This window comes from Natator depressus, chromosome 2, assembly GCF_965152275.1.
Source record: "Natator depressus isolate rNatDep1 chromosome 2, rNatDep2.hap1, whole genome shotgun sequence".
Classification (NCBI taxonomy): domain Eukaryota; kingdom Metazoa; phylum Chordata; order Testudines; family Cheloniidae; genus Natator; species Natator depressus.
The window spans coordinates 82,531,918-82,559,723 of record NC_134235.1 but is presented as its reverse complement, the minus strand read 5'-3'; the positions used below and the strand labels follow the sequence as shown (position 1 = coordinate 82,559,723).

The 27,806-nt window shown below is 41.0% G+C and overlaps 2 protein-coding genes across 4 annotated transcripts in view; one reads left to right on the top strand and one right to left on the bottom strand.

Annotated features, from left to right (window-relative positions):
- On the bottom strand, positions 1 to 27,628 carry NDC80 (NDC80 kinetochore complex component). Its single transcript, XM_074944539.1, has 17 exons — positions 27,064 to 27,628; positions 23,623 to 23,733; positions 22,058 to 22,144; positions 20,705 to 20,828; positions 20,394 to 20,563; positions 18,484 to 18,586; positions 17,505 to 17,591; positions 13,421 to 13,514; positions 11,913 to 12,019; positions 8,238 to 8,382; positions 7,168 to 7,373; positions 5,814 to 5,966; positions 5,151 to 5,240; positions 3,385 to 3,477; positions 1,777 to 1,907; positions 1,039 to 1,141; positions 1 to 616 (listed from the first exon to the last, which is right to left on the bottom strand). The coding sequence occupies exons 2-17, from the start codon at positions 23,721 to 23,723 to the stop codon at positions 494 to 496; spliced, it is 1,917 nt and encodes a 638-aa protein (XP_074800640.1). The 5' UTR covers positions 23,724 to 23,733; positions 27,064 to 27,628; the 3' UTR covers positions 1 to 493.
- METTL4 (methyltransferase 4, N6-adenosine) overlaps positions 27,209 to 27,806 on the top strand; it is a 29,053-nt gene continuing 28,455 nt past the window's right edge. Inside the window, exon 1 of one of the 3 annotated variants that reach the window (XM_074944540.1) lies at positions 27,209 to 27,415. The gene's annotated coding sequence lies outside the window, so the exon portion shown is untranslated. Of the gene's footprint in view, positions 27,416 to 27,529; positions 27,803 to 27,806 lie in introns of those variants that run through there. The other 2 variants (XM_074944542.1, XM_074944541.1) reach the window with 2 other exon arrangements.

Here is a 27,806-nt window from a genome sequence, read left to right as displayed (position 1 = left end):
TTTATTGCAACATTAGTCAATACAAAGTTTTCAGATGGCAATGTCCCTTTAAGCACTGGGACTTGATGTCCCATCTATAAATCCATTCCAGGTCATTTTTCAGACTGGTAGCGCTGTATCTTAAACCCATTAAATATTTCTAGGAGAAGCACAAGTAACGTGAACACCTCCTACTAGTTACAGAGGGATTAAAATTAAATTTGTTCTCTGGGTTGTGTCTTGCCATAGTTGCATAAATGGATAACAAAGAAAGTAAAAACAAATCCATTACTTTATTTGCAAATAATTTGATTAACCTCTTAATTTGTTTTACAGAATGATGCACATACTAAAAACTAAAAGGAAGCTATGTACATTTGTAAAAGAGTCTATGAAACATAACAGCAATTCAGCTAACAAGGAAATCTATGACAGGTGATGCCTACATTGAAGGACGGATGCCTCTAGAGCTCTGCAAATTCAAAATTTTTATCTTCTTCATCCTTTTTGAGAATTACACTGCATCAGCCTTCTTTTTATAGTTGTCTAGGATCTCTCTTAAGTTTGCCAATAAATCTTCTGACATGAATTCTTCAAAGTCTCTATCAACCTTTACATTCTGCTCACCCAGGTATTTCTGAAAGAGAGTTACAGCAAACTAGTTAAACTATTGCTTTCTCTAATAATGTTGAACGATGGTTTCTTCTTAAGTATTTGGGATTTGCAAGCTACATGTGTTTTGAGTTATCTCAACTTCTAAATGTGAAATATTTTAAGTCATCCTATTCTTGAGGGAGACACAGGAGGAGGAGGGAGGAAGATTAAAATGGACAAGGAAGGACTACTAAATTTCAGCTGCCATGCCTGACTTCTACTGAACAAAGGATTAAACTCATCAACTTTATTATCAGAAGCTCCAAGCTCTTTTTAACAGGACTATAGATGCTATGATTGGTATTTTATTCAAAGGAGCAAACTCTTTAATACAGATGCAGTTATCCTTCGGAAAGTCCCACGTTCAGAAGGATTTCATTTTAGACAGCAACAAGTTTGACTTACCTCTACTGATACTACATGAGTAGCAATCACTTCCAACAGTCGGTTCAAATTATCACCCACTTTCCTACTCTCTTCTGTTGTCATCTGCATAACAACCTGGTATCTAAAGAATAAAAAACCCTTTCCTTAATTATACAAGTTGAATAACAGTGGAAACAGAATCACTTTACTCTGGCTGATGGTTCATCAGAGTAATACAACTTTTTATGGGATAATTTATTTGAATTAGATCAGACTTGTTTTCTTAAACTTAACTTTGAAAAACAAGGATAATTTTTATGCTGCTCAATAAAAAGTAAAGGATCACAAGGAAAAGAAGAACAACTGAGAAAATCCTGTCTATCAGGATCAAAATACAGCTTTCTTGGATTTTTCTGGATGAATTACTGCACTCAGGTATGTCTTTACTGAACTCTGATGGATTTACACTCTCACTATAACCAAATACATCATATGAAGGTACACTGGAAGACAACTGAACACAACTATTGGGCAGACTGGTTAAATATCCTGGCAAAGCACATTTACTGTGGAGGGAAAATATTTTATAGCTCTAAGCTTGCAGAAGGAGGGTAATGATATTGAGTCTCATGAAAAATAACTGAAATGGGTACTTACTCACTTAAGGAACTAAGGAATAAAAATATCATCATTTAATGCTAGATGTGTTAAAACTTAACACTGAATGACCTGTGCAATATATCTCAAAAACCAATCCCTAGCTGTTGTTGGACTTACTGCCGCTGAACATCATGCAACTCGTTCATAGCTTCACTGAAGCCTTCATTGATTCCACTCTCAAGTAAGTGTTTATGCTTCTCCAATAATTCCAGCTCAGTTGCACATTTTCTCTCTTTCTCTTCTGCTTCCTGTAATGGTAACACATAAGTTAGTATTTCTATTTTTTATTTTTAAGAGATATATTGTTCTCTCTCAATTTCCTACCACTACTCATATTAGAATTAGTAAATCAACATACTTGTAATGCCATGCTGCAGCTTATTTGGAAACCAAATGAGAGAGTTCAAGGGAGCTCTGGAGTTTGGATTGCTCCAGCCTTCCCTTCCAAGTCTAACAGCCAGCCCGCCCGCCCGCCCCCACCAAGTTATTTGAAGAATTAAGATAGGCAGTAGTATTCACCTCTCTCACAGTGGGAGTACTCTGGGATCCTGATTACTCCTGCACATTTTTGTGATTTTACAAGAATATCCATTTTTAAGTTTTTCTTTCCCCTGTTCCTCTGTGAAAGGCTCAAACAAAACAGGCGAAAGACTGACTATATGCAGGGAAAGAGTGAAGTTGGCAATACACATAATGCTATCAAATGCACAAAACCAACAAAAAGAATTCCCGCACTCCAGAGCTTTCAGTTCTAGTAAACTTAAATGTTACTCATAATAGCAGATAAGTCATACTTCTGCTCAAAAATTGTTCATAGTCTTTCTAATGTTTGTATAGTGTTTTGAAAGTTATATGAATAAGTATTATTACCAATATCACAGCTGTTAAATATTTTGTAGACTGGGGGTATGTCTACACTACCCGCCGGATTGGCGGGCAGTGATCGATCCAGCAGGGGTCGATTTATCTGGGGCAATAAATTGACCCCCGAGCGCTCTCCCGTCGACTCCTGTACTCCACCGCCGTGAGAGGTGCAGGCAGAGTTGATGGGGGAGCGGCAGCAGTCGACTCAACGCGGTGAAGACACCACGGTAAGTCAATCTAAGTAAGTCGACTTCAGCTACGTTATTCACGTAGCTGAAGTTGCTTAACTTAGATCGATTCCCCCCCCCCACCCCCAAGTGTAGACCAGGGCTTACTCTAATAGCACAATATCAATAGCCGAGTTTAGGTGTGTTGTGAGGCAAGAGTGTGATGGTCAGCTGCCTTCAACTCCTAATTAGTGCATCAGTAGCCAAGTAATGCAGACCCTTTTTGTGGTTTACAGCTCTACTAACTCTTTCAAACCTACACCTCTAACATTAACACAAGCTTATTTTGAAGTAGCATTTTTTCCTGTGCATCACTCTCTCTCAGAAATATAGTTCTCAGGGCAAGAACAAACATAAGAGAAGGGGTTGCTATGCAAGGTGACAGGTGCCAAAGCAGCAATGGGGATGTTAACGGGACCACTCAGTCAACAGGAGGGCTCTTTTTTGTTACCAAACATGTTCTACTGGATGTTAGATCAAGACTTTCTTCAGCGCTGAAGTCTCAATTGTGTATCAGTTTGTTTATGACTGTGACAGCACCAATAAGACTCAAATGGCCAGTCAGAACACAACTTTGGATTCTCACTATCCAAATCCTTCGTTTAATTTGTCTCACTTTATAAATAGTGCCTACCTTAAGCTTCTGGTGGTAAAGGTCATCCAGCTTTTGGGCCTCTTCCTTAAGCATTTTAACACTGCTGTTCTTTTCTAATACCATTGTGTTCACCTGAAAGTACACAGTTGGTTAAAAAAGTCCAACAGTAGTCCTGCAAAAATTCCAACCTGCAATTTTGAGTACTTTCCACCTTCACAGAAAATATATACATAGAAGCCACATCCCCCCATGATTCAACTCCCAAAGATGAATACTTAGATCAACTCCTATTATGTACCAGTGTAAGGAATAACTGTTAGTGACACAAACTGTGTATACAGAGAGAATTGTACCCTTTGCCTTCAGTATTACCTCTGATTAAGTGGGGATGGAGGTTGGGGGAAGAGGTGAAAATAAGCTACTTCAAGAACAGGTCTTAATATTCTTAATATGAATAACTATTAGAAAACTAATATAAACTTTGACAAGCCATATTTTCTGTGTACAAAAGATTTCCTGAACAAGAGAATTTTGTAATAGGCGTCCTATTAAAAGTACTTCTTAAAGTGGCAGCAAACTTAGCAGTATGTTATTTCATCAGAAATTTCAAGAACAATTCTTCTATCTGATGCGGTACCAGTTTTGAATGCTCATTTGTTGGCTCCTCCTCCAGACAGGTCTACACTTTTTTTTAAAATGCTGCTCCTGTTAGCTAATACATATATATTATGTGTAGTATATACCACATTAATGGATATTATGCCTTCAGTATTCATATACATTATATATATGTGTTGGGAAGTTATAGTAACTGAATGTATTATACTATTCTTTCCACAATTCTGTTCACCCATGTCAAGTATCCCATAACACTTTGCAAAGCTGAGTTCAGAAACTCATTAGAAAATAGGAAGCCTGTCAAAGTCAAGATACATTTGTTCTAGGTCCCAGTAGAGGTACCTTCACAGGCAACTGGCTTGGAATATAGTATCCAAAACAAAGATAAGGAAAGGTATAGGACAAGAAGTTAAGGAACTGGTGGGTTGGATCTTAGGTGATGTATAAAGTACTTTTTAACTGGTAAACAGCCATGATATAAATGTAAGTGGTCTTGGGGCTGTATCTTTGAAGCACACCTATTGTGTGATAATCATGCTGAGAGAGAGAGAGAAAAAAAAAAAGGGTTGTTCTCAGGAGGTGTATGTATGTCTTCCTTTCGTATTGTAGCACACTGTTTTGTATATAGACAAATTGGCTGAGCTTGGTTATTTGGTCTCTTGAGCATTTTTAATATCCAACTGCAAATACAGTCAAAATCAATTGGCTATAATATTAATCAACAACCTCTAAACACGGAACACCTTCCCCAAACTAATACATCTTCAGGTACCTGCTAGGCCCAGTTCTACTCTGCAACCTACAAGATATCAGCCAGTTAGTGATGGCTAAGTTGGGCAGAAGTCTCAGAAAGCTCATTTTACTTATCTGTCTAAAAAGAAAAAGCTTTCCAATATTTCCGCAAACTTATGTGACGGCATCTTATTTTTGTTACCCTTGACCACCCAACTTCCTCTTCTGTTAATCACTTTTGCGTCTTTGAGGCATGGACCATAGGTACCTTTGTTTCGTACTGTGCCTAGTACAATATGGGGTGGGGGATGGACTGACCCTGGCAAAGGCCTTTGGGCACTACCAGAATAAAAAAAAATAAAAATAAAATGTTTTTATAATATGTAAGTGGTCAAAGTGTTGGTAATGGTCTAGCAAAGCTTAATATCGAGACACCATAAGCATGAGTAGCTCACCTGTTCCAATGTATCCTCTAAACCCATTTTCTTGTGGGTAGCTTTTCTAATTTCTTCTTCGGTCCTATTTATGAGCTCCATAAGGGGAGCCTGTAATGCACATACAAAAGAAATAGCCATTTAAGAAGGGGTGCGTGTTGCAATACGGAAATTGTCCCAGAAACCTCCAGAATTACAATAATTTAGAATTGAACAAAACCATTATTGCTCAGAGAAAAGCCCCACCACAATTTAAAACTTCAAAGGATGGGTATCTGGAACCTCTTCAGCAAGACTCAAGCTTTCAACCAAGCCACTTTATAAGCAAAAAAGAGGACTTTGGGTGGTGTGTGAGACCCAAAAAAAAAAAAAAGAAAAAGAAAAAGAAAAAAGACCCTGAAAGTGATGTCCGTTTCTCCCCTCCCTTCCAAAATGACTTACCACTCCTACCGCCCCTTATACTTTTTTTTTTAAATTTTTTATAAACTTACACCATCTATACTTTACCATTTATTTCCTTTTGCCATTCCCGTCAGTACATCCCAAAGCACTGTACTGACGTTACATAAAGGGTAGTTTAAAACTTCCTAACAAAGTTGCTTATAAATGAAGTACTAACTTTGTTCCTAGGAGTGAAGCAGCAATAAAATTACCAGTCTTTTAAACACAATGGTGTCCACTTACATGAATATGAGTTCTGTATTTGACTAGACAGTTTGGTCCTGCTTCAGGATTAAACTTAATCTCAAAGTCATGGCCTTTGGAATTCTCTGCACTTATTGGGATTAGTTTCAGCTTTCGAGCCAGCTTGTGATACTCTGCCAGTTGTGTTTCAATCTGTTTGGTTGCGGGGGGAGAGAGGAGGGGGAAAGCCAAAAATTAACAAAAATTCCAAGCATGCATCCAACTCCAAAGCCTTGCAGCAAGCTCATTGTTCTTACTATGAGTAAAAGAGTGCCCAACTGCTCCATGAGCGCACACACTTCTTGGAAATGCAAGAGTTCTAGGTATTGTTAACTTACCAATTAGCGTTTTTGGTTTAACCACTGTGAGTCTTGTAGATTGGCTCTCAGAAGTTTCATAATGTATACAAGTGAGATTGAACAGTTTCCTTATTTGACTTATTGTATTTTCTCATCATGAAGTATAACTACTCTCCAGTTTTCATTTGGATACTGACTCTCAAAGCTAGGAGATGGATACTTATGAGTAGTTTGTAAGGCTCCAAAACAAGGCAAACATCTGTCATAACTGCAATGCTTCTAATGTAGGGAGCAAGAGTTATGGACACTGCACATACACAATTGTATGGCCTAGCAAGTTATTTTAATGATTACATACCTAGAGAGTTTCAAAATTGGCCTGTTTCCTGATCCCCAGGTGTTACTTAGCAACAGTGCAACATCTATTTTGTTTGTATTTCGCATTAGCTCTGAATTTTACAGCTATAAGCAAGTGACATGTAAAGTTATACTGTGCTTGAACAGAATTTTTTTTTTTTTGGTGTGCTTTGCCCAACAAGCAGCAACTTTAAAAAACTGCCATTTTAAATTAGAATAGTAAGGGCCAAACTCATACTTTCAGCAGGGCTGAATTCAGTGGAATTGAGGGACGAGTTTGGTCTTAAAAGCTCAGAGAAATACTGATGCAAATTAAAGTGCTAAAATGGCATAAACTACATTAGGGATATTTAATTCCAAGAAAGTGATTTAGACAGCCAGCAACTTTGAAAACTCCCTTTCTGCATCAACATCAGTGGTTGACAGCGGTGCATACCTGCTATCCCATAGATGATGCACAAATCATTGTGCATCACAAAGACATTTCCACTCCACTTGAAAGGAGAGGTGGGCAAGAAAAAAGGTGTTTGTTCAAGATAAGAATAAATACAGACCCTTTTAACAGATTAAGAATGATAAGACACATTACTGCTATTGTTAAATTAATTTAGGAAACTAATTGGCAGTAGTGTCTTGAATTAAGTTTTAAGGATGCAAACTGACAATTGCCTCTCACAGATAGTAGTGCTTTCACATACCGCCTCTTTCCCTTTAGCATATTTCATCTCTTCGTTCCATAATTGGTGTTCTTCTGCCTCCAGTTCCTTGGTCAGCTTGTTGATGGTTTGCTGCAGTTCATCCCTTTCATGATTTATTCTCTCAATGTCTGCAACTGAGTACTTCTGGTTATCAAAGATGTGCTGGAGGCGTGCATTCTCCTGCTTCATCGCTTCAACTTCCATTTCTGAATTTACAAAATGTTTTTTTAGATCTATTAGAAACTCAGACTAGTTAATGGCTGTGTAAGCATTATAACTACTCCATATTAGTTCATACTTTGCTTTCTTAAAAGTTTCCTAATTTAATACCTGACGTATATTTCTGAGCCCTGGAGCTAACATCTCTAATGTGACTTAAATCAGCAATACTATAACTTTTAGCAAAAGAAAAGGTGATTGTTTCAGAAGTTTGGGCAATTTCTAGTTAAAAGAAGTTAGAATCAGATGTTTTGCCAATTAAATATTAATATGGAAAGGAAATCACTAAATATACACTAAAATTAATAATAGAATTTTACATTTAGAAGGATTATTTTTGTATAAAAAGGATCCCCAAATGCTTTACAAACAACATAGGGATGCTTTCACTCAGTTTTGAAGTAAACCTAGCTCTAGACCAGTGTTCAAGCTTTTTGTACTGGTGTCTCCTTTCACACAACAAGCCTCTGAGTGCAGCTATCCTTATAAATTAAAAGCGTGTAATAACTTCATGACCGCCAATTTGAGAACCTGTGTTCTAGATGTTAAAATAAATAAATAAAAAAAATCAGGATCAACTAATAGGTTCTTAATTATCAGCCTATGCATTTTTTAAAAGTGATGTATACATTGGTCTGGGAAATAATCACTCACTTGCCATTTCCTCACCATATCCTCTTCAGAGCCTATAGAGTGGCTACAAATCTAATAAAATCTGTTTTGTTAGGAATCTATATAGGAAAGTTTCTCTGTAGGATCATGATATGCACAATAAATATTTCACACTCTTAAAGCTGAACTAAGTTGTTTTTAGCATGGTCGACCATTTGTGAACAGTGCTTCTTCCTCACCTGCTGTTTCAAGTTCCCCATTAATTCCTTTCACTTTCTGGTCAAGGATGGTTGCATGAGACTCCAGATTAACCATGTAAGCCTGATATTTCTGAACATCTGCTTGCAAAGAAGATTTCAGTTTTTTCAATGACACTAAACGATCCTTTTGTGGGGAGGAGAAGGGGGGGAAAAAAAAAACACCAACCTCTCACTTAGAGAATTTGTAGAAATAAAATCATTTTTACTTTCTACGCAGGACTGTGCCATGACGACAAAAAGCTTTGTTAGGCTGATGAAGTTTTCCTTTATACTCGCTCCCTCTTTTTAGCAGTTGACTTAACTTGCCTAAAGCCTTAGGCATTCCCAACAGCTTTATTAACCTCAAACATTTCAATCCAAAAGCCTCTGATATTTTTGTTTGTATCGCAATAACACTTAGAAGCCTGTGTCAAGGATAAGGGCCCAGTAGTGCTAGGCACTGAACAACAAGCAATAAGCTAGTTCCACCTCAGAGAACTTGCAATTTAGGGTTATGACAAGACACAACAGATGGTGGAAACAGGGGAGAGGGGACAACAGTAAAACAAGCACATTTTGAACAGGAGAAGTACAGAAACTCCTCACTTAAAGTCCTCCCGGTTAACGTTGTTTCCTTATTACGTTGCCGATCAATTAGGGAACATGCTCATTTAAAGTTGCGCAGTGCTCCCTTATAACGTTGTTTGGCAGCCACCTGCTTTGTCCACTGCTTGCAGAAAGAGTAGCCCGTTGGAGCTAGCCGCGGGGGGGTGGGGGGGGGACAGGGGCTTGGCACCAGGGTGGATCGGCAACCCCCCTAAATTCCCTGTGTAGCAGCCACCCAGCAGGCTATCAATTGCCAGGCAGTTCAACTGTCCCTCCCCCCACTGCCATGTGCTGCTCCTGCCCTCTGTCTTGGAGCTGCTCCCAGGAGCCTACTGCTTGCTGTGCAGAGGGGGGGGGTGAGGGGGTGTGCTAATGTCAGGGGGTAAAGGAGCGGGGAGGAGGGGGATACCATTGGGCCATCCACACAGAGCGTGCGGTGGAGGGGCGGGGGGTGAAGGGATGAGACAGGACAGGACAGGGGTCAGGGAGCTTGCTGGCAGCAGCTGCTGTCTCAACTTGCTGATCTACCTAAAAAGGCAATGTACTTAGAGTGGAGTCAGCATACTTAAAGGGGCAATACACGTCTCTCTCTCTCTCATACATGGTGTGTGTCTCTGTCTGCCATGCTGTCACCCCTCCCTCCATTCGTGTTGCCTTGTAGAGTGTGAGGCTACATTAACAACGTGTTAACCCTTGAGGGCTCAGCCTAGTGCTAGTTCATCATTTAGCAGTAAGGCGTTCCCTGGGAAATATTCCTCTTCCACCCTTTGACTCCACCACCTCAACCAAGCTTCACAATCATCATTGCTGTGTTCTGTATTAAATTGTTTATATATATATAAAAATATAAAATATAGTCTTTTGTCTGGCGAAAAAAATTTCCCTGGAACCTATTTACAATAATTCTTATGGGGAAATTGGATTCGCTTAACGTTGTTTCGCTTAAAGTAGCATTTTTCAGGAACATAATTACAACATTAAAGTGGCAAAGAGTCCTGTGGCACCTTATAGATTAACAGACGTATGGGAGCATAAGCTTTCGTGAGTGAATACCCACTTCGTCAGATGCATGTCGTGGAAATTTCCAGAGGCAGGTATAAATATGCAAGCAAGAATCAGGCTAGGGATAACGAGGTTAGTTCAATCAGGGAGGATGAAGCCCTCTTCTAGCAGTTGAGGTGTGAACACCAAGGGAGGAGAAACTGCTTTTGTAGTTGGCTAGCCATTGACAGTCTTTGTTTAATCCTGAGCTGATTGTGTCAAATTTGCAAATGAACTGAAGCTCAGTTTCTCTTTGAAGTCTGGTCCTGAAGTTTTTTTGTGCAGGATGGCTACCTTTAAATCTGCTATTGTGTGTCCAGGGAGATTGAAATGTTCTGCTACAGGTTTTTGTACATTGCCATTCCTAATCTCTGATTTGTGTCCATTTATCCTTTTACGTAGGGACTGCCCAGTTTGGCCGATGTACATAGCAGAGGGGCATGGCTGGCACATGATGGCGTAGATTACGTTGGTGGACGTGCAGGTGAATGAACCGGTGATGGTGTGGCTGATCTGGTTAGGTCCTGTGATGGTGTCGCTGGTGTAGATATATGGGCAGAGCTGGCATCGAGGTTTGTTGCATGGATTGGTTCCTGGATCTACAACCCATCCTGGACAATGATCCCTCACTTTCACAGGCCTTGGGAGGCAGGCCAGTCCTCGCCCACAGACAACCTGCCAACCTGAACCATATTCTCACCAGCAACTACACACCACACCATATTAACTCTAACTCAGGAACCAATCCATGCAACAAAGCTCGATGCCAACTCTGCCCACACATCTACACCAGTGACACCATCACAGGACCTAACCAGATCACCACACCAACACCGGTTCATTCACCTGCACGTCCACCAACAATCTATGCCATCATGTGCCAGCAATGTCCCTCTGCTATGTACATCGGCCAAACTGGACAGTCCCTACATAAAAGGATAAATGGACACAAATCAGAGATTAGGAATGGCAATATATAAAAACCTGTAGGAGAACACGTCAATCTCCCTGGACGCACAGTAGCAGATTTAAAGGTAGCCATCCTGCAGCAAAAAAACTTCAGGACCAGACTTCAAAGAAAAATTGCTGAGCTTCAGTTCGTTTGCAAATTTGACACAATCAGCTCAGGGTTAAACAAAGACTGTGAATGGCTAGCCAACTACAAAAGCAGTTTCTCCTCCCTTGGTGTTCACACTTCAACTGCTAGAAGAGGGCCTCATCCTCCCTGATTGAACTAACTTCGTTATCCCTAGCCTGATTCTTGCTTGCATATTTATACCTGCCTCTGAAAATTTCCACTACATGCATCCGACAAAGTGGGTATTCACCCATGAAAGCTTATGCTCCAATATGTCTGTTAATCTATAAGGTGCCACAGGACTCTTTGCCGCTTTTACAGATCCAGACTAACACGGCTATCCCTCTGATACAACATTAAGTGAGGAGTTACTGTAGTCTCAGTTTGCCAGTTACCTAGCTACTGAGCCAATTTATATTTCAGTGTGTGTGTATATATATATATATATTTAAAATACTTAAACTGACTTTTCAAATACGTAATGCTTTCTTACAAAACAAACGTTTTGATAAGTTGCTGCCACTTGTCCCATATTCTTCTCCCCCCAAAACCCTCTGGATATTAAGTCCTTGGAGAGAAATCCTGTTGGATAAACAGTGCTTAGAATTACATTGGCTAAACTGTGAACATTGCAAAGTCTTCCATTATTTGAAAGTATCTACACAATACCCAACTGTGACTCAAGCCTTCCCAATAAAATGTTTTATATTGCATTGATATAGAGCAAATGATATCCAGGGCCAGCGTGAGTCACTTGGAACATCTGAAGGAATATTTACATTTTATTCTAGCATGAAATAGCCACATCAGTTTGCCCGTCTTACTGTTGTGTTATTAGTGCTTTGCTATGGAAATATTATTTCCAAGGAATGTGAGAGGGGACCCGGAATATCAATATAAATCTAGTTAAAAAACAGCTCCCCTACACTTATTTGGGTATATTTACTAACCGGCTCACTTTCCCTTTCTTTTTCTAGTCTTGCAATCTCTTCTTGCAACCTTTTATTTTCTGCTGCTAGAGCCTCCACCTGGAATTCATCTACATTAAACAAATCCTCTGAAAGGAAACAAAAAAAGGTTAGACTGCTCTCGTAAAACATCAACATCCATACTGCATAATACCAATGCAGTTGCTTTTATTATAGCACACCAGACACCCAGGCTTTGAATAGACACACTTATCAAAAGGTTATAATTTTTATTTAATTCTCATCACACAATCTAGAACACAGACAAAAAAAAAATATAAAATTAATCCAAGTGAGTTCTTGCCTATGTCAGATATATGCAGAAGCTCTACCATGTGGCGAGTTCCAGTAAACAGGGATTCTCAAACTTTTTGATATGTGGGTCACATAATTGTAGTAGAATGTTCACCTCATGAACCAAGTCCCTCAAAACTTCTCAAGTATAGCCCTATTTGTGACTGTGCAATATGTTACTTATGTAAAAACTGTGATAAATGCGGGGGGAAATGGTCACTTACTCACTCTGCTCCTCTAACAATGATTCTCTTCTTTTCCTCCCAGGTGCCGCCCAACAATTTGATTTGTCCCTTCCCTTGCTCCTTGCACACGCTGGACAGCTGCCTGGTTCTCTTTCCTTTTGAACTTTCCCCTCTCACTGATAACTCATGTCTCCTCTCCTACTAATGGCTCCATTAGCAGGCAACTCCAGTCCTATTGGTGGCTCTAGTCTGAGAGTGGCTCCTATGTAAACAGCAGCCACTGAGGGACTGAGTTGTCTCCTTGTTTTCAGCTGTTTCGACAGGCTCTCTGTTGGATGCCTGCAGAAGCAGGTGAAAACAAGGAGCTGCACCATACAACTTGCCAACACTCTGCAGACCATCAGCAAGTACTTCACAGATCAGTTTGAGAAGCTCTGCAATACAGTGTGGAACCATACAGGCCCTGAAAAGAGACTGCAGAAGTGGAACCTTCTTACTCATCTAATCTGCTGTCTATATGTATTCAGGCACATCTGCATCTTTTAGTGAGAAAAGGAAATTTGTATTGCCTTTTATTTATCAGCCCTGCTGAGCCAGAGGTAAGAATGAGCAGCAAACACTATTTCATCTGTGCATCAACAGCATTGCATAATGCATTCCAATAAGTTACACCCATACAACACCACTGATAACATAGGATTGCATGAGTATTGCTGAGGGCATAGGGTGACCAGCCTGTATTACTGGGGATGATACATAAGATGAAGACAACCTCATCTGACTCTCAGAGCCCAGGCTGAGTTTGCATGGTTGGCAGTTTGGAGGGGGGAAAAAAATCCATCCTTTTATTTTCATGTCTAATTTGCAAACAGGAGAGAAATATGGAATCAACCTTTTAGTTACAACTAGGCACTTTACAGAGAAGAATTTCACTTTTAATTGAAACAATTTATGGCCAAATATAGATTAACTCCTTCCCCCCCCCCCGACACACACACACACAAAACTTACTTAGCTTTGACTGCACTTCTGCATCAAACTCCTCAAAAGTGTCTCCACCCTTCATGAAGTGCTCATAGCACTTTACAGTGTAGTCCATAAAGAGCTGAAAATACAATTTAAAAAACTTGCATAAAGGAAAGCCAAAAGCTTCTAAGCATCTGGATATCCAGTTCCATCCCACAAGTGGAATTAAACTGAACATCTTAATCAAAAAGATCTGTTATCAGTTTATTTACTAAGCACTGTCCATGTGCTCAACTCTTTACAATACAGACAGATGGGGTCTGGCCCAAGTGATTTACATTCTAAATTAAAAAACATAATACAGTTCATACTTACTATACACCAACTGATCAGATGACCATTAACTCTTAGAACTGTTTGTTTTAATCCTGTTAGGATATTTTTAAATAGTTTGAATGAAGATAGCATAACTATATGGTGCATAGGAAAGAGACTATTCTAAGTATAAAAAAGAAGGTACAAAGATGAGAATGCAGACGAATACAAAGAGCATGGTGAGAGGCAATGGAGTGAAAACAAGAACAGGATGAAAATAAAGTGATGTAAGCCGGAGCAGAGTTCAGAAGTTTGAAGGCAAGGTCCAAAAACTTGACTTTCATATATCAAATGAAAGGATTTAAATAGGGACTTATACGGTACATAAGAGGCATGAGGGGAAATTTTTTTGAAGCAGCATTCTGCATGGCCTGGAGGAGAGCAAAGAGAGAAACCAGCAAGGTGTACAGTAAATGAGGCAGAATGGATGAGGATTCAATGGTACATAATGGAGAAGAGGAAAAATTAGAGGCAAAAGGATGAGTTCAGTTTGAGCTGAAAAGGGAGAGGAGCAGGAGTAATAGTCATCAACCAAAATGCTCAAGAAATTTGGGAAAAAACAAGAAGTGAGCATGGAGAGCAAAGCATGAAGAGAAAACCTATATAAGAGTGAATCCAAGTGGGAGGAGTAATCAACCACATTAACAAAAGAGGAGTCTAGGCAAGCAGCTTTTTGGTGTGGCTATGAGGTCTTTGGTGACCTTGATAAGACATTTAAATGGTGCAGCAGAACTGGATTTAAGGGAATAAAAGACAGAAAGAATAGATTGTGTATTCAATTGAATTTAGATGCAAAGTAGAAGGGAGGAAGCTGACGTGGTATTTGCAGAGGTAAGTGCGGTCAAAAAAGTCTATTTTTTGGTGGTTTTGTTTGTTTTAAAAATAAGATGTATGAGGGATGATCTGATATAGTCCCCTGACAGATGATGTAGCCTATATTGTTGGGGAGGGTGTCCATGTAATCCAGGAATCCCCAAAGATTGTAATCTGTTAGCAATTTTAAACTGCAGTTCTCTCAAGAGCAACTGAAAGTCGTATTGTGTGTCTTTTGTTTGTACGTTAACTCCAGCTCATATTTGTTCAGTTTACAGAGGTTTTTTTTTTAAAACAGTTTTTTCCATTGCAACTGCCAGCCCTGCAACCTCACCCCAGGATCCAAAATTCATCCAAGGTTCTTTCTTGCTTGTACATCACTGCTAATAACAATTCTATAGGTCCAATTATGCCTTCTGTCAAACTGTGCAACCCCACTGAAAAGTACTGCATAGCTTTAACTCAGGGCAGAACTTTTATTACTGATGATAAGAGGAGGAAAGAATGAAGCTTGGCTTTTAGTTCTGGGGTTAGGTTGCAGGGCTAGCAGCTAGAAAAAAGTTTTACTCAGTTTTAATGTAAAAATGAAGATCTGAACTAGAAACATTTGTGACTAAAGGACCTCTTGATGCCAACTGGCAGAGGGCCCGGGATAAAGGGATCCCCTGGGTTCACCAAAAGAATTTCATGTAAGGTCTCTAATGAAAGCCAGTCCACTGGTCATCATAATCATTGACAGATGTACGTACAGGAAATATGTGAGGAATTATGAATATATGCTGAAAATTATGCTGTATAGGTCTGGTAGTTAAAGGCAGATCACTCAAGGATACAGTACCTGGAGACAAACTTCTCCAGATAGAAGATGGGAGACACTTATCTCCCTGGTTGACAATTCAGTATCCAGTATCTCACAATAGAAGTCTATTAGCATACTGATTCAAATGCTAATGAAGAACTTATGGAGACTTTAGAAGAGAATTAACAGGAAGAGGTAAATGAGGATTAGGGTTGCCAATTTTGATTGGATGTATTCCGGGAGGTTTCATCACATAACAGTCTTTAATTAAAGATTAATCTTTAATTCCTGAAGTCTCCGGGACAACCCTGAAGGGTTGGCAACCCTAATGGGGATGGACAGTTGTGGGGAGTGGAGGGGAATGGAGAAGCAGGGTGGATGAGGAACCCTGTTTTCAGGTGAAAAAAATCAAAGGTTTGGTCTGGTATATTTGGGGATGCAGAGACACACCCTGGCATCTTTTAATCTGTGAAGTCAAGCTGCCAGTGGGCTTGATTTTATAAAAGGGAGATCTCAGCCATCCTGGCTGAAAATTCTTAAAAAGGACTTAGGGTAAGCTCTCCCACAGCAGAAAGAGACTGTCTTGTGAATTAGGTTTAGGTCTAGAAAGCCTGTTATGATTTTGTTTTGTGTGTAACCATATTTCCAATATTCTTACTGTCATTTGAATCTTTATGATCAGAGAACAAACTTATTCTGGTTTTTCCTATACATATATCTGAGTGCTGTGGGTTAAGTGGGAAGGCAGGTAATCCTGAATTAAAACTAGTAAAATGGTGTGTACTATTCCCTTGGGAGCAGTGAATCTCAGAGTTCTGTGAGTGTTCAGTGGAACAGGGCTGGACACTCCAGAGGGATGCTTGGAAGACTTGGGGGTTAGCATGTGCCTATTGCTAACCTATGCAAAGAAATTGAGGCCTAGGGAGGCCTGGAAGGCAGTGCTTGTGTTGCCAGAGGATGATGGAGTCAGGGAACCGATCTACATAAGGCACAGACAAGACTACTTCATGCTAAGGGCAGATGGTGGTGAGGTGCCGCACAATCCTGTGAAACGTCACCCCCAGAAGAAAGAAACCCTACCTTTTTTAAATGGAGTTACTGTTCATAACAGTATTGCAATTTAATAAGAAAAGAATCAAGTTCCAAATAGAGGAAATCTTTTAGACCTTGCCAAGAGAGGAAAATGAAAAGCAGGATGACAATCCTCTCTTCTCTCCTCCCCACCCCTCCTGAGGAGCAGAAGCACTGTGTGACAGAATCATAAAAAACAAAGGATTCCTATTTTAATTTAACAAACAGTTTCCATCCTGAAGTGGAACACTTAGACTATTAATCTGGTGTTAATCAACATTCAGGGAAGTAGTTTTAGCTGTAATTTACCAGTGCCCAGACAAAAGGAGGATGAGTGCCTTTCCTAAGAAATTTATTTTATTTTAAAAATTAATTTGGGTTGAGGTAAACAGTCGAGCCAATAATCAAGAAAATACAATAAAGCTTATGCTGCAAACATAACATAGTACAATCTTACAATTTTAAAAAAAATAAGGAGACACTAGTACAAACTGTTACTTTCTTAAGCTAATTTACATTGTATTCATGATTTTGTGAAAATAGCATTAAAGATGTAAGACTGACCAAGAAAACTGAAAGCCGAATTAAACTAGCTTAAGTTATACACATTGTCTTATGACAGTATACTTCAGAATCTAGGTCAGAGGTCCCCAAACTGTGGGGCGTGCCCCCTTAGGGGTGGAAAAACATTCAAGGGGGTGTAGTGGGGCCATGGGGGAAGAGAGGGAGCGCCGCCCCGTCCAGCTCCACTCTAGCTCTGCTCTGGCCCTGCCCCCAGCCAGGATCCCGGCTTCCAGCCCCATCCCAAGCCTCGGCCCTCAACCGTAGTCCAGCTGCACCTCTGCACCCGGCCCCAGTCCTCACTCCTGCCCCCAACCTCAGTCCTGTTCCTGGCCCCAGACCGGCCTCCAGCCTCAGCCCCTTTTACCTCTGTTGCCCCCCCCCGGAACCACAGCCATGCCAGCCCTGGCTTGAGGGGGTAGCGGGTAGGGGAGACACGACTCTGAAAATTGTGGGGACCACTGCTCTAGATGATCAGTTACTATAGTCACTGGTAAATTATTTTGGTACCTTATGATGTACAATTCCATCTTCTGTTTCTCCTTCCCAGGTCTGTCCTTCATCAAAGGGTGTGTTTTCCCTCATGGCAGAATACAACTAGAAGGGGAATTAATGCCATATGAAGTTAATAGTACTCCAGAGAATGCAGTCTGTGAAGACCTCTACCAGTTGCTGGATTACAGTATCACATTAATTTTAAGAAAAAGTCCATGGATGCAGAATTAGCATCACTGGACCAGTATCTCCTTTTTTTGGAGGTGGTTTCTAAATAGCAGCAGTGAAAATACCAAGTTTTGTTAGTTTAATTCTGCTGTTATGTTGCCAAGCTAAGTCTCGCAAGAGAGGCAAAAGAACTGTCTGGAAACTCCATATAACAAAATTGTATCATTTAACCTTCTGAATGTAAGCCAAATGTATCTTTGCAGCCATAAATACTGGAAGTTTTAGGGTTGGCTTTTCAAGAGTGCTCAAGACACAGGCATACACATCCCATTGTGGGACAGGTGTCCTGCATATTGAAAATCCCACCCTTACAGTTTAAATTTAATAAACTGAAGTAGATGGCCAAGGTCAACAGGAGCAAAAGGGAAGTTCCTCAGAAGCAAGTGGATTTTTCAAGCCCTATCTTACATACCCCCTTTGAACTGAGTCCAGATTTTTTTAAGTGTTCATATATTTCATTTTTACTTACATGTAGGTACCTTGTTTTAGTGTAGGTATTAATCAACATCACAAGTTAGCTTAACAAGAAGTGTAAATATAAAATTAAAATCAAGTCATCTGATATAGCATTATAAAAATAAGGCTAAAGTCTAGCTCTTATGTTACATCATCACTAAAAATGTCATCTGGCAATTTTTTTTTTGCTTTCTTATTGTAGTGTTTAGGCTACTTCAAAAGTCACTTAAGATACCTCTAACATTCTACCCTACAACAACACTCCATACATGAAAACAAAGTTATTTTGCTCAGTGAAGTCAGATAGTACCTTGACACAATCGATTAGCCAAACCAAAGCTGCTACAATCTGAGGCCAGGTGTGTGGAGCCCCCACTGTGTATATAGAGCTTTTTGACAATGCAAAGGGATACCTACAATGAAAAAGAATCAGAGCATTTCTCAAATAAAAGTTTTGTTCTGGTAAAAATACCCTGACTACACAAAATGGCATTCTTACATACACCTTGAGGCGAACCTTACCAATAAAAGCAAGGATGTGCTTCTACAGAACAGCTACAGAAGAGCAAAATAGATTCTATTTTACATCATGCATAAAAAAAAAAAAAAAACCAGCTAAGTACCAATAGCAGAATATTTCAGCTGGTGATGACAGGAGTTTAATGTCTTCTTGGAGTGAGGAGGTGGCGGTTTGTTGCATAGACAAGGGTAGTGCTGGAGCCAGAAGGGATGTCTTCAGACTATTCCCACAACTCCCATTTGCTCACCAGATTGCAAGACACATCCCTCCCTTTTTCCCCTCTTTTTAGTCTGGTGCTGGGGGCAACTCTTGATCTTGACTCTCCTCTGCTGCCCTGCCTCCCCACCTGACATCTCCCCACTCGGAATGATTCTCCCCTTTCTCCTTTTTAGGCTATTTTGAGGAGAGAGACATGCACATCAGTGCTAGAAGGCAGGAGAGGGAACTATTTAAATAGGTGCTAGGAAAGGAGACAGAGAGGCCTGGAAGGGAGGATGATGAGGTGAGGAAGGAAAAAAGAATTCCAACATGTGAAGTACTGACCTATCTTCTCTCTCACGGTGGGATGTGGTAATGGTGCAGGCAGGTCTGAAGCCCATCCACTCCTAACCAACTGGCCAAGAGAAACAGAGGAAGAGCACCCAAGTCCCCACTAAATGAAATTCTCACTTCTGGGGCTCTCTAAATGCAAGACTGGCTTTCAAAAGTGGTTGTGAACTTAAGATCATATTATGAGGCAGAAATAGCATAGTTTTCAGATCCTAGGTTGAACTTACAGTGCTGGGAGCTAAATAAAACAACAACATCTGTAATCTGACCAAATTTGACATGCAAGTTACTGAGAAAGTTCATAAATATATAACACCTGGATGTTGCATTGCTAACTACAGACACAGTTTGGAAATCTTCTGAAATTCAATGTGTGGAAAAGTGCACATTTTCTTCTGATTTTGGATTGCAGTACGCAAAATTAGTTTAGATTTATAGGGCAATGAGCTAAAAACGTTTTGCTGGTAAAGTGTGCCAAAGTGTTTTAAATGCAAATGTTCTTTAAACACCCAGACTCAGTTTTTAAAAAAATGAATTATTTAAATCCATCTTCCAGCTCTGGAGACAAGTTTTTCAAACAGTCTTTTCATTACAAGAATCGTTACTATGTTTTGACAGCTACCCAGGATTGTATTCTGGTTACCTGGTCTCTAGTAAAATAGTCAGTTTCTCAGTATCACAAAGAAAGGCCATTAGAGAGCACCCTTCTTTTCAAAATTTCCACTAGATAACAGAAACCAAAAACCTCGTGTATTTGACATGGTGAGCATGCTTGACTCAAAGATATCAATATGAGCTGAGGGTAATCATCACCTTGCTACCAGCACAAGGCACCTCACAGGATGAGTTAAATGCAATTCACACTTCCTCATGAAGTTGGAAATTTGGAGACTACCAACATTTAAGATTTTTTGAAAATGTTGGACCTACTACTATTTCCAAGCAACATCTAAGATTACTATTACAACAGCTAATTGTCCAGCTTGAGTGAAACGCACCCCAAAAACCCCTCTACATTCAACAAGCCACCTCCTAAACAAAACAAACAGGAACAACAACAATACTGGGGAGGGAGTTTAAACTACACAATTTTAAGTTTTACCATGCCCTTTTACATTAAGAAATTGACAAGAAGAATTCCTGATGCATACCCAAGCTCTTTAAAGATTCTGGGGATTTCCTCTTCAAACTTAGAATCAGGAAGCTCATAAGGGCACAGGAAGCCATAAATAAAAGTGAAGATCTTTAAGAAGTCCTTAACAGATGGAGATTGGAGTGATTTCATGGAGACATTATGGGCATAACCATTCTCTACAAGAAACTGAGAAAAGACACATGCATATTACTGGTGCGTGTAGGTAGATTCTAGACAAAAGCTAGGTTTGAGGCAAAGGAAAAAGGTAGATTTTGATTAACCCCATTTATGATTTAAACCAAACATTTAAAGAAAATAGCAAAATACCTCACAGAGCTGTCGGATACACTGCTGGATGAATGCCTTGTCATGAAGTGGCCTGGGATCCTTGATCTTTTCTGTACCAAACACACCATACTGACTGTTACGTGAACCTCCAGGACCACTAGTTCTAGAAACAAAAAATTTAGATACCTGTAGACCATAACCATAGTGTTCTTAAGCTTATTTACTTTTATTCACTTAATCACTTTTATTAAAGAATAATTACTCTGCTATGTCATTTGTATTCTGGAACAGGTTATCCACACAGGGAGTTATTCTGAAATAGTTATTGCAGAATAAGTTATTCTGCATTATCTATGCTAGTCAATGTCTCCATTTAGACGAAGTCTTAGTTTTAATACTAGTTGAATAACAACAGTTAATTGGACTAATAGCCAAAACAAACAGATATAAACCTTATCCTTAGATTTAAAATATAAATTCTCATCTTCCTTACCTTCATCCTATCACGGAAGTTTTTGGTGGTCCCCATCCTCTAGCTCAGGGGTCGGCAACCTATGGCACACGTGCCAAAGACGGCACACGAGCAATTTTTAATGGCACTCTGCTGTCTGCCATGCACCTACTCTATGTGGACAGTTCCGGGACCCCAGACCGGCAGCGGGCTGAGCGGGGCTGGCAGCCGGGATCTTGGCTGGCAGGAGCCGGCGGACGGTACCCCAGACTGGCAGCGGGCTGAGCCGCTCAGCCTACTGCTGGTCTGGGGTCCTGGCCGCAGGCCTTACTCAGCCTGTTGCCGGCCTAGGTGAACGGAACCCCAGGCCGGCAGGGGGCTGAGCGGGCCAGCAGTGTAATATCAGCATTTTACATTTAATTTTAAATGAAGCTTCTTAAACATTTTGAAAACCTTGTTTACATACGACAATAGTTTAGTTATATAACATATAGACTTATAGAGAGAGACCTTCTAAAAAACATTAAAATGTATTATTGGCACGCGAAACCTTAAATTAAAGTGAATAAATGAAGACTTGGCACATCACTTCTAAAAGGTTGCTGACCCCTGCTCTACCTTATTATCCCCAACTCAGGTCTAACTGAGAAAAAAATTCATGTGGGAGCAGAGCAGTACAGCCCACTAAAGACTTTTCCCATTGCCTCTCCCCTTGCTGTGGCTTCTGAGGGGAGGTCAGTGATCTGCACAGGTGCATGATCTCTGTATTGCTCAACCCTTGTGAGGAGAGATAGAGCTATGAAGCTGCTCCTGCTCCAAAGTGCCCCAAATCCATTCTTCCCCCATAGAAATCTTTCTAGGGAAAACATAAATTGCAGAAATCTTTAAAAAGTAATTGAACAGCTTTTTAAATTTACTGCACAGAGCCCTGTCATCAATACCTTTTACCAAAGAAGCTGACTTTTCTTTCTGAGGTACCAGATGCAGGTTTACTCATACTCAGCTTCCCAAAGGTTGTTCTGTCTTGCCTTAAAAAAAAAAAAAAAAAGTTTGTGTAAGTTACTGATATTACAATAAGTTCACCTTTATGCTCACTTAAGAAAACTACAGCACATATTCATAGCAGAAGGCAAGTTAGACCAGGGTGTATGGATTTATGTCACCAATTTAATCATGATTTAAAACAGCAAACCTCAGTTTGCTTTGTACTTTTTAATTACTGTCCTAAAGAAAGGCTGATTTTCATTGATTGGTAACCATTAAAACATACTGATTTACAACTAAATATAACCTTTACAATAAATATGCTGCTGCTTTTTGTTACCAGGAGGATACAAAATGCCTATATACATTTATTTATGCAATTATATAGCTTTAGGTACATTTACTCAGATTCTTAAATTTGACATTTTTTATTGTTAGAAATGGTGAATGATATTTATTAGATGAACTTTGTACTTGCAATATGTGTCAAGGTCTCCTTGGGTGTAAATTCAAATTCAGTTTAAAATGCACAAAACCGGCATTCACTTTTTTATTAAATAAAACCACTTTAAATATGCTGGGTACACAAGAAAAAAAAACATCAAAAAATATTAACATGATTTGTGTTTAAAACTGACTTATTAAAAAAGGAAGTATTATCTGTAGTTAATGAATTGAAGCGATTGTTTCTGGTCACTGTGTCCTGCAAGATTTTAGAACTAATAGATATCCTCTCACACCAAGCTTTTATTTTTAGATTGGGAAAGGAAGACAAGCTTTCTGGGTTCAGTGCCCATCTGGTTTCTTAATGCTGAACTAGTTGAATAAACTGAAAAGAAGAAAACATTCTCTCTACAGTGCACCTGCAGAAAAGGCAACTGCTACTTCAACAAGCACTGGTTCTGGGTACTTACCCAGTGACAAACCACAGAACTGGTGGAACATTCTTTAAAAACTGGCAACACACACATATTGCTTAGAATTATTTTTTGCATTTAATTTAAATGACTGTAATAGAGTATAATAAATTAAGGCATTAGCACAGATTGACAATTTTAAATTGATTTTTAAAAAATAAACCTGTACTTAAATTTTAAAAAATCAGATTTTTTTTTTTTTTTAAAAAGCACCAATTTTTATCCACCCTGAGCTAGACTAAGCATTTTAGAATTACAGCTTCTTGGTGCTGCTAACCAATTAAATATATTCTTTGGAGACTGCCACTTGTATAAAACCACTACTGCCAGATGTTCTGTACTTGATAATGCAACAACAACAAAAAAAGTTAAAATATGACATTTTAGTCACATGAAAGCCAGGAAATTAAAGTTTTAGCTCTCAAAGTATCATACATTGACCATATTTGCATGCACACATAAATTATGGCATTAAAGTTAACACCATCACACAACTTGTTGTTTATGGATCTGACCCTACAGAGACTTAGACATGCTTAACCCAATGGGATTAACAATTAACTTTGTGAAAATCCACTCTGAATGACTTGATCAGTGACACTTACGCCTGTGGTGTCTGAAGACCCATCTTGTTGGTATCCTGCACTCTCAGAGGCATCATGGATTGTCGACCACTGCTACCAGTGGTACTCGAGCTGCGCCGCATTGTGATTAAACTACAAGGCAAATTATGTTGGTATTAGAGGAAAGTCACAGTGTCAAGGAACATCATCCTTCTTGTAACATCACAGCCAATATGTGCAGAGGCTGGATTGAACTAGGGTGGGTTGGTATCTTGGACCAGCAATTATCTGATGGCCCTATCATTCCCAAAGAAATTGAAGTTTTGTATAATAAAAAAAATAGTAAGTAAACCTCCCAAATGTATACTGTCTGAGAACTGCAGATAGAGACTGAAACAAAAGCTTTATGAAAGGGATGACCTGCCCGATTCACCTTAGTGATGCGCTAACTCTGAAGGCCACTAATAACAGCATTAAACATTTAAAGGAACTATTTCACCAGTGTTATATGCAGTATTAGTTCCAGGATATTAGAGAGACAAGGTGGGTGAGGTAATATCTTTTATTAGACCAACTTCCGCTGGTGAAAGAGAAGTTTTTGAGCTACCCAGAGCTCTTCTTCAGGTCAGGGAAAATTAATCTGAGTGTCACAGCAGAATATAAAGAGGAATAGATTGTTTAGCATGAGGAGTTAACACATGTTGCAAGAGACCATTTAAAATGAAGTGGACAGTTAACACTTCTGCAGCCATAAGTCAAAAGAGGTTTATTGGATTACGGAATGTTGTAATGAAACTAAAACCAGTATCTAATGAATCTATGATTTTTTTGGTATCTAGCAGAGAGTTATGAATTTAAACTCCCAAGCCCATCTTTTCAAGGTGTTGTGCAGGTTTCCTCTGAGGATGAGGACTGAGAGATCAGATATGGATTGACTGCTTTGTGAAAAGTGTTCACCTATGGGCGATAGGGTATTTTTCTCTTATTTTTCTGAGAGAGTTAATTTGAGAGTGTAGTGATTGCCTAGTTTCACCCACATTGTTGTTGTTGGGGCATTTGATGCACTGGATGAAGTACACCACATATTGCGATAGGCATCTGTAGGACATATTTCAGAGTAGCAGCTGTGTTAGTCTGTATTCGCAAAAAGAAAAGGAGTACTTGTGGCACCTTAGAGACTAACACGTTTATTTGAGCATAAGCTTTCGTGAGCTACAGCTCACTTCATCGGATGCATTCGAAAAGTACTCCTTTTCTTTTTGTAGGACATATGGATCTTGAAAGATATGTTATGGGTGAGAATGGTGATTGATCATTGTAGTAGGGGAGGTATGTCTGCAAGTTTTTTATCTGTTATTCTGGCAGGGTCTGGGTTGCTTTGACTTGGTATGTCCTAGTCTGTAGGGAGGTTGCTTCTCATGAGCATGGCAAGGTTGGGGGGAGTGTCCAAAGACCAGAAAAGGGAGTTCCAGAAAGAAATCGTTCAGGATGTGGTCCCCATCAAGTATGGGTTATAGTTGTTTGATGATGTTTCATAGAGGTTCCAGTATGGGGTGCTAGGTGACAACTAAGCATGTACAGTCAGTGGGGTTATTATTTCTGAATTGAAGCAGGTTCTCTCAGGCTATTTGGGTGGCCCATTCCATGATGTGATCTACTTCTCTGGTGCAGTGTCTTTGTTTGGTGAAGGAGATTTTAAGTGGGTTAAGGTGTGTATCCCAGTCCACCCCCCGCCCCCCCAGCATATTCTTGCTTAGGTGTAGATACAAGATTTTTTGGCACATCTGGGGTAGCTACTGGATCTGTGAAGTTAAATCTGGTGATCCATGGATTTCTTATATATAGTTATCTGTAGTGTTCCATTGATGGAGCTAACCATGATGTCCAGAAAGTTGATGCTGATATGTGAGTGTTGTAGAGAAAGTGATTATGGGAAGTGGCTGTTGAAGTTGTCGTGGAAATCTATGAGGGAATTTAGGTTGTCTGTCTACATGATGAAAACATCATTGATGCATCTCAGGTATAGCATTGATTTCATGATGCATTTTTCCAGAAATTCTTCCTTGAGGTGGCCCATGAAGAGGGTGACATATTGGGGAGCCACTGTCTGTTCCCATGGTTTGGACAAAGTGTGCGTCATTGAATGTAATGTTGTTATAGAGAATGAAATGGATGAGTTTCGCGATGGGATGGATGCGTGTGTTTTGCCATCTGTCTTTTAGATATTTGAGGCAGGCAGCAATGCCGTCATGGTGAGGGATGTTGGTGTATAGGGAGGTGACATCCATGGTGGTAAATATAGTGTTCTGAGGGAAACTGTTAAAGTTGCAAAGCTCCTGGAGAAAGTCCATTGAATCTTGGAGGAAACTTGCCCTTTGTATGGTTTAAAAGACAGGTTCTAGGAGTCCCGATATTGCTTCAGAAGGAATACCACACCCACATATGATATACAAGCAGGAAACCCAGGCAGATGCATCTTGGGAAGCATGTAGAAGTTCCCTGGGGTGGGTTTGTGAGGGGATGAGATTATAGATGGGCATCAGCTCCACTGCAACACCAGCCTTTCAACAACTCAGGCACTCTTCTCAGGACTCTGGTAATCCTATCCTTACTTTAACATTAGGTGCACCCCAACCTTCAAGCCCCCCTCAGAGAGCATTCCCTTGCAATATCCAGACCCTGTCATTGGACACTTCCAGAAATTATCAAGTCCGCTATCGCCAAAGAGACAGCGTACACACCAGCCTTTTGGCTCAGTGGAGGACATGCACCCCACTTTAATATATTGCACTGAGATTAACCCTTTCCCCTGGGCGATCTCTTTGCTGCAGCAGGTGCGCTTTGGACGGAGACAGCTGCAAAATCCAGGCCAAACCAGGCACTTGTTGGTTTTACCCGCAACACCCTCCCCAGCCCCACAAGGCCTGCATAGCTAGTGCAGGGCAGGCCTGCCCTACTGGGGTGTGTGCGTGTGTATGGGGGGAGGTGGGAGGAGTACAGTGGTGCCTTCGGACTAGCTAGTTGGCAGTAAGGCCTGTCCGTGCCCCTGGCAGGCGGGGCGGGGGCTCCACGTGACACACGCCCCCACCTCCTTCTCTCACAGGCAGAGGGGTCCTGAGTAGCGTTGCCAACTCTGACTGAAGCTATTCCGGGAGGTCCCCTCAACCCGACCCAATGCTATTTTCTTAAAATACCCTCTTAAGTCTCCTGGCTTGCTTTCAATAGTCACCAGCAGCTCGATGCCAATCCTGGAGGGTTGGCAACCCTAGACCTGAGGAAACGGGCCGCCCCTAGGGACTCTGCCCTGGCCCCGCCAGGGAGCGGGAGCTACCAGCAACGACGCCTGCAGAGCGGGAGGGAACTTGAGCGAGAGGCTCCGGCTCCGGCTCCAGTCCCAGCCCCAGCCAGACCGCCCCGCCATCCCTAGAGGCTCCCTCCCACCCGTTGGCCGGGGGCGCACGCGCCGGAGCCACCCCCACTCACTGTTGTCGTTACGGCCGCCGCAACTTTTTCTTCCTCCCGTCCCAATTTCAAATCCACCCGCCACCGGCGTCTCTCGGCCTCCTACCCAATGCGCGCAGCCGAGCGTCTTACGTCAGGCGAACTAGGAGACTCTGCCAGTGGCGAGGAGCACCGTCTCACGGAGGTGACCTCACTTCCGTTCTCCTCCGGACTGTATTTGTTCTAATAGCTACGGCAGTTAAAAAAAAATTCCTCATTAGCATCGGGTTTACTAGCAGTCCTAGCTGTGGCGCTTCAGCGGAAGCCCGCCTGACACAGCCGCTGTGTCCGTACAACAAGATGGCTGCGCTCAGTGTGGGGTCTAATCGCTCAGGTGAGTAGAGCTTCTCCTCGCACAACCGGACGTTCGCCAGTCAGTGTCCGAGAATGAGGGGCCAGTAAGAGGGGCTCGCGCAGGCAGGCCCCATGGGGCTTCTCTGGGACCTGAGCAGGGGTCCCGCTAGCTGCCTCGCTCTCACCCCAGAAGGCGCTGCCCGGCCCCGAGCTGCGCACGCCCTAGTCACAGTGCTGCCGTGAGGTGGTGCCGGGCGGGCTGCGAGCTACGGCCGGAAGCGCTGTCGCGGCGCCTTGCTTCGGTCACGGGCTGGCGAAACGGGCAGGTGCCGAGGCCCTAGCAAGACCCGGGACAAAATCTGGGTGTGTGTCGAGCGGGCTGTGATTGGCGCTGCTGCCCAGGACCAGCCCCGCCTGACCCTTCGAGGTGT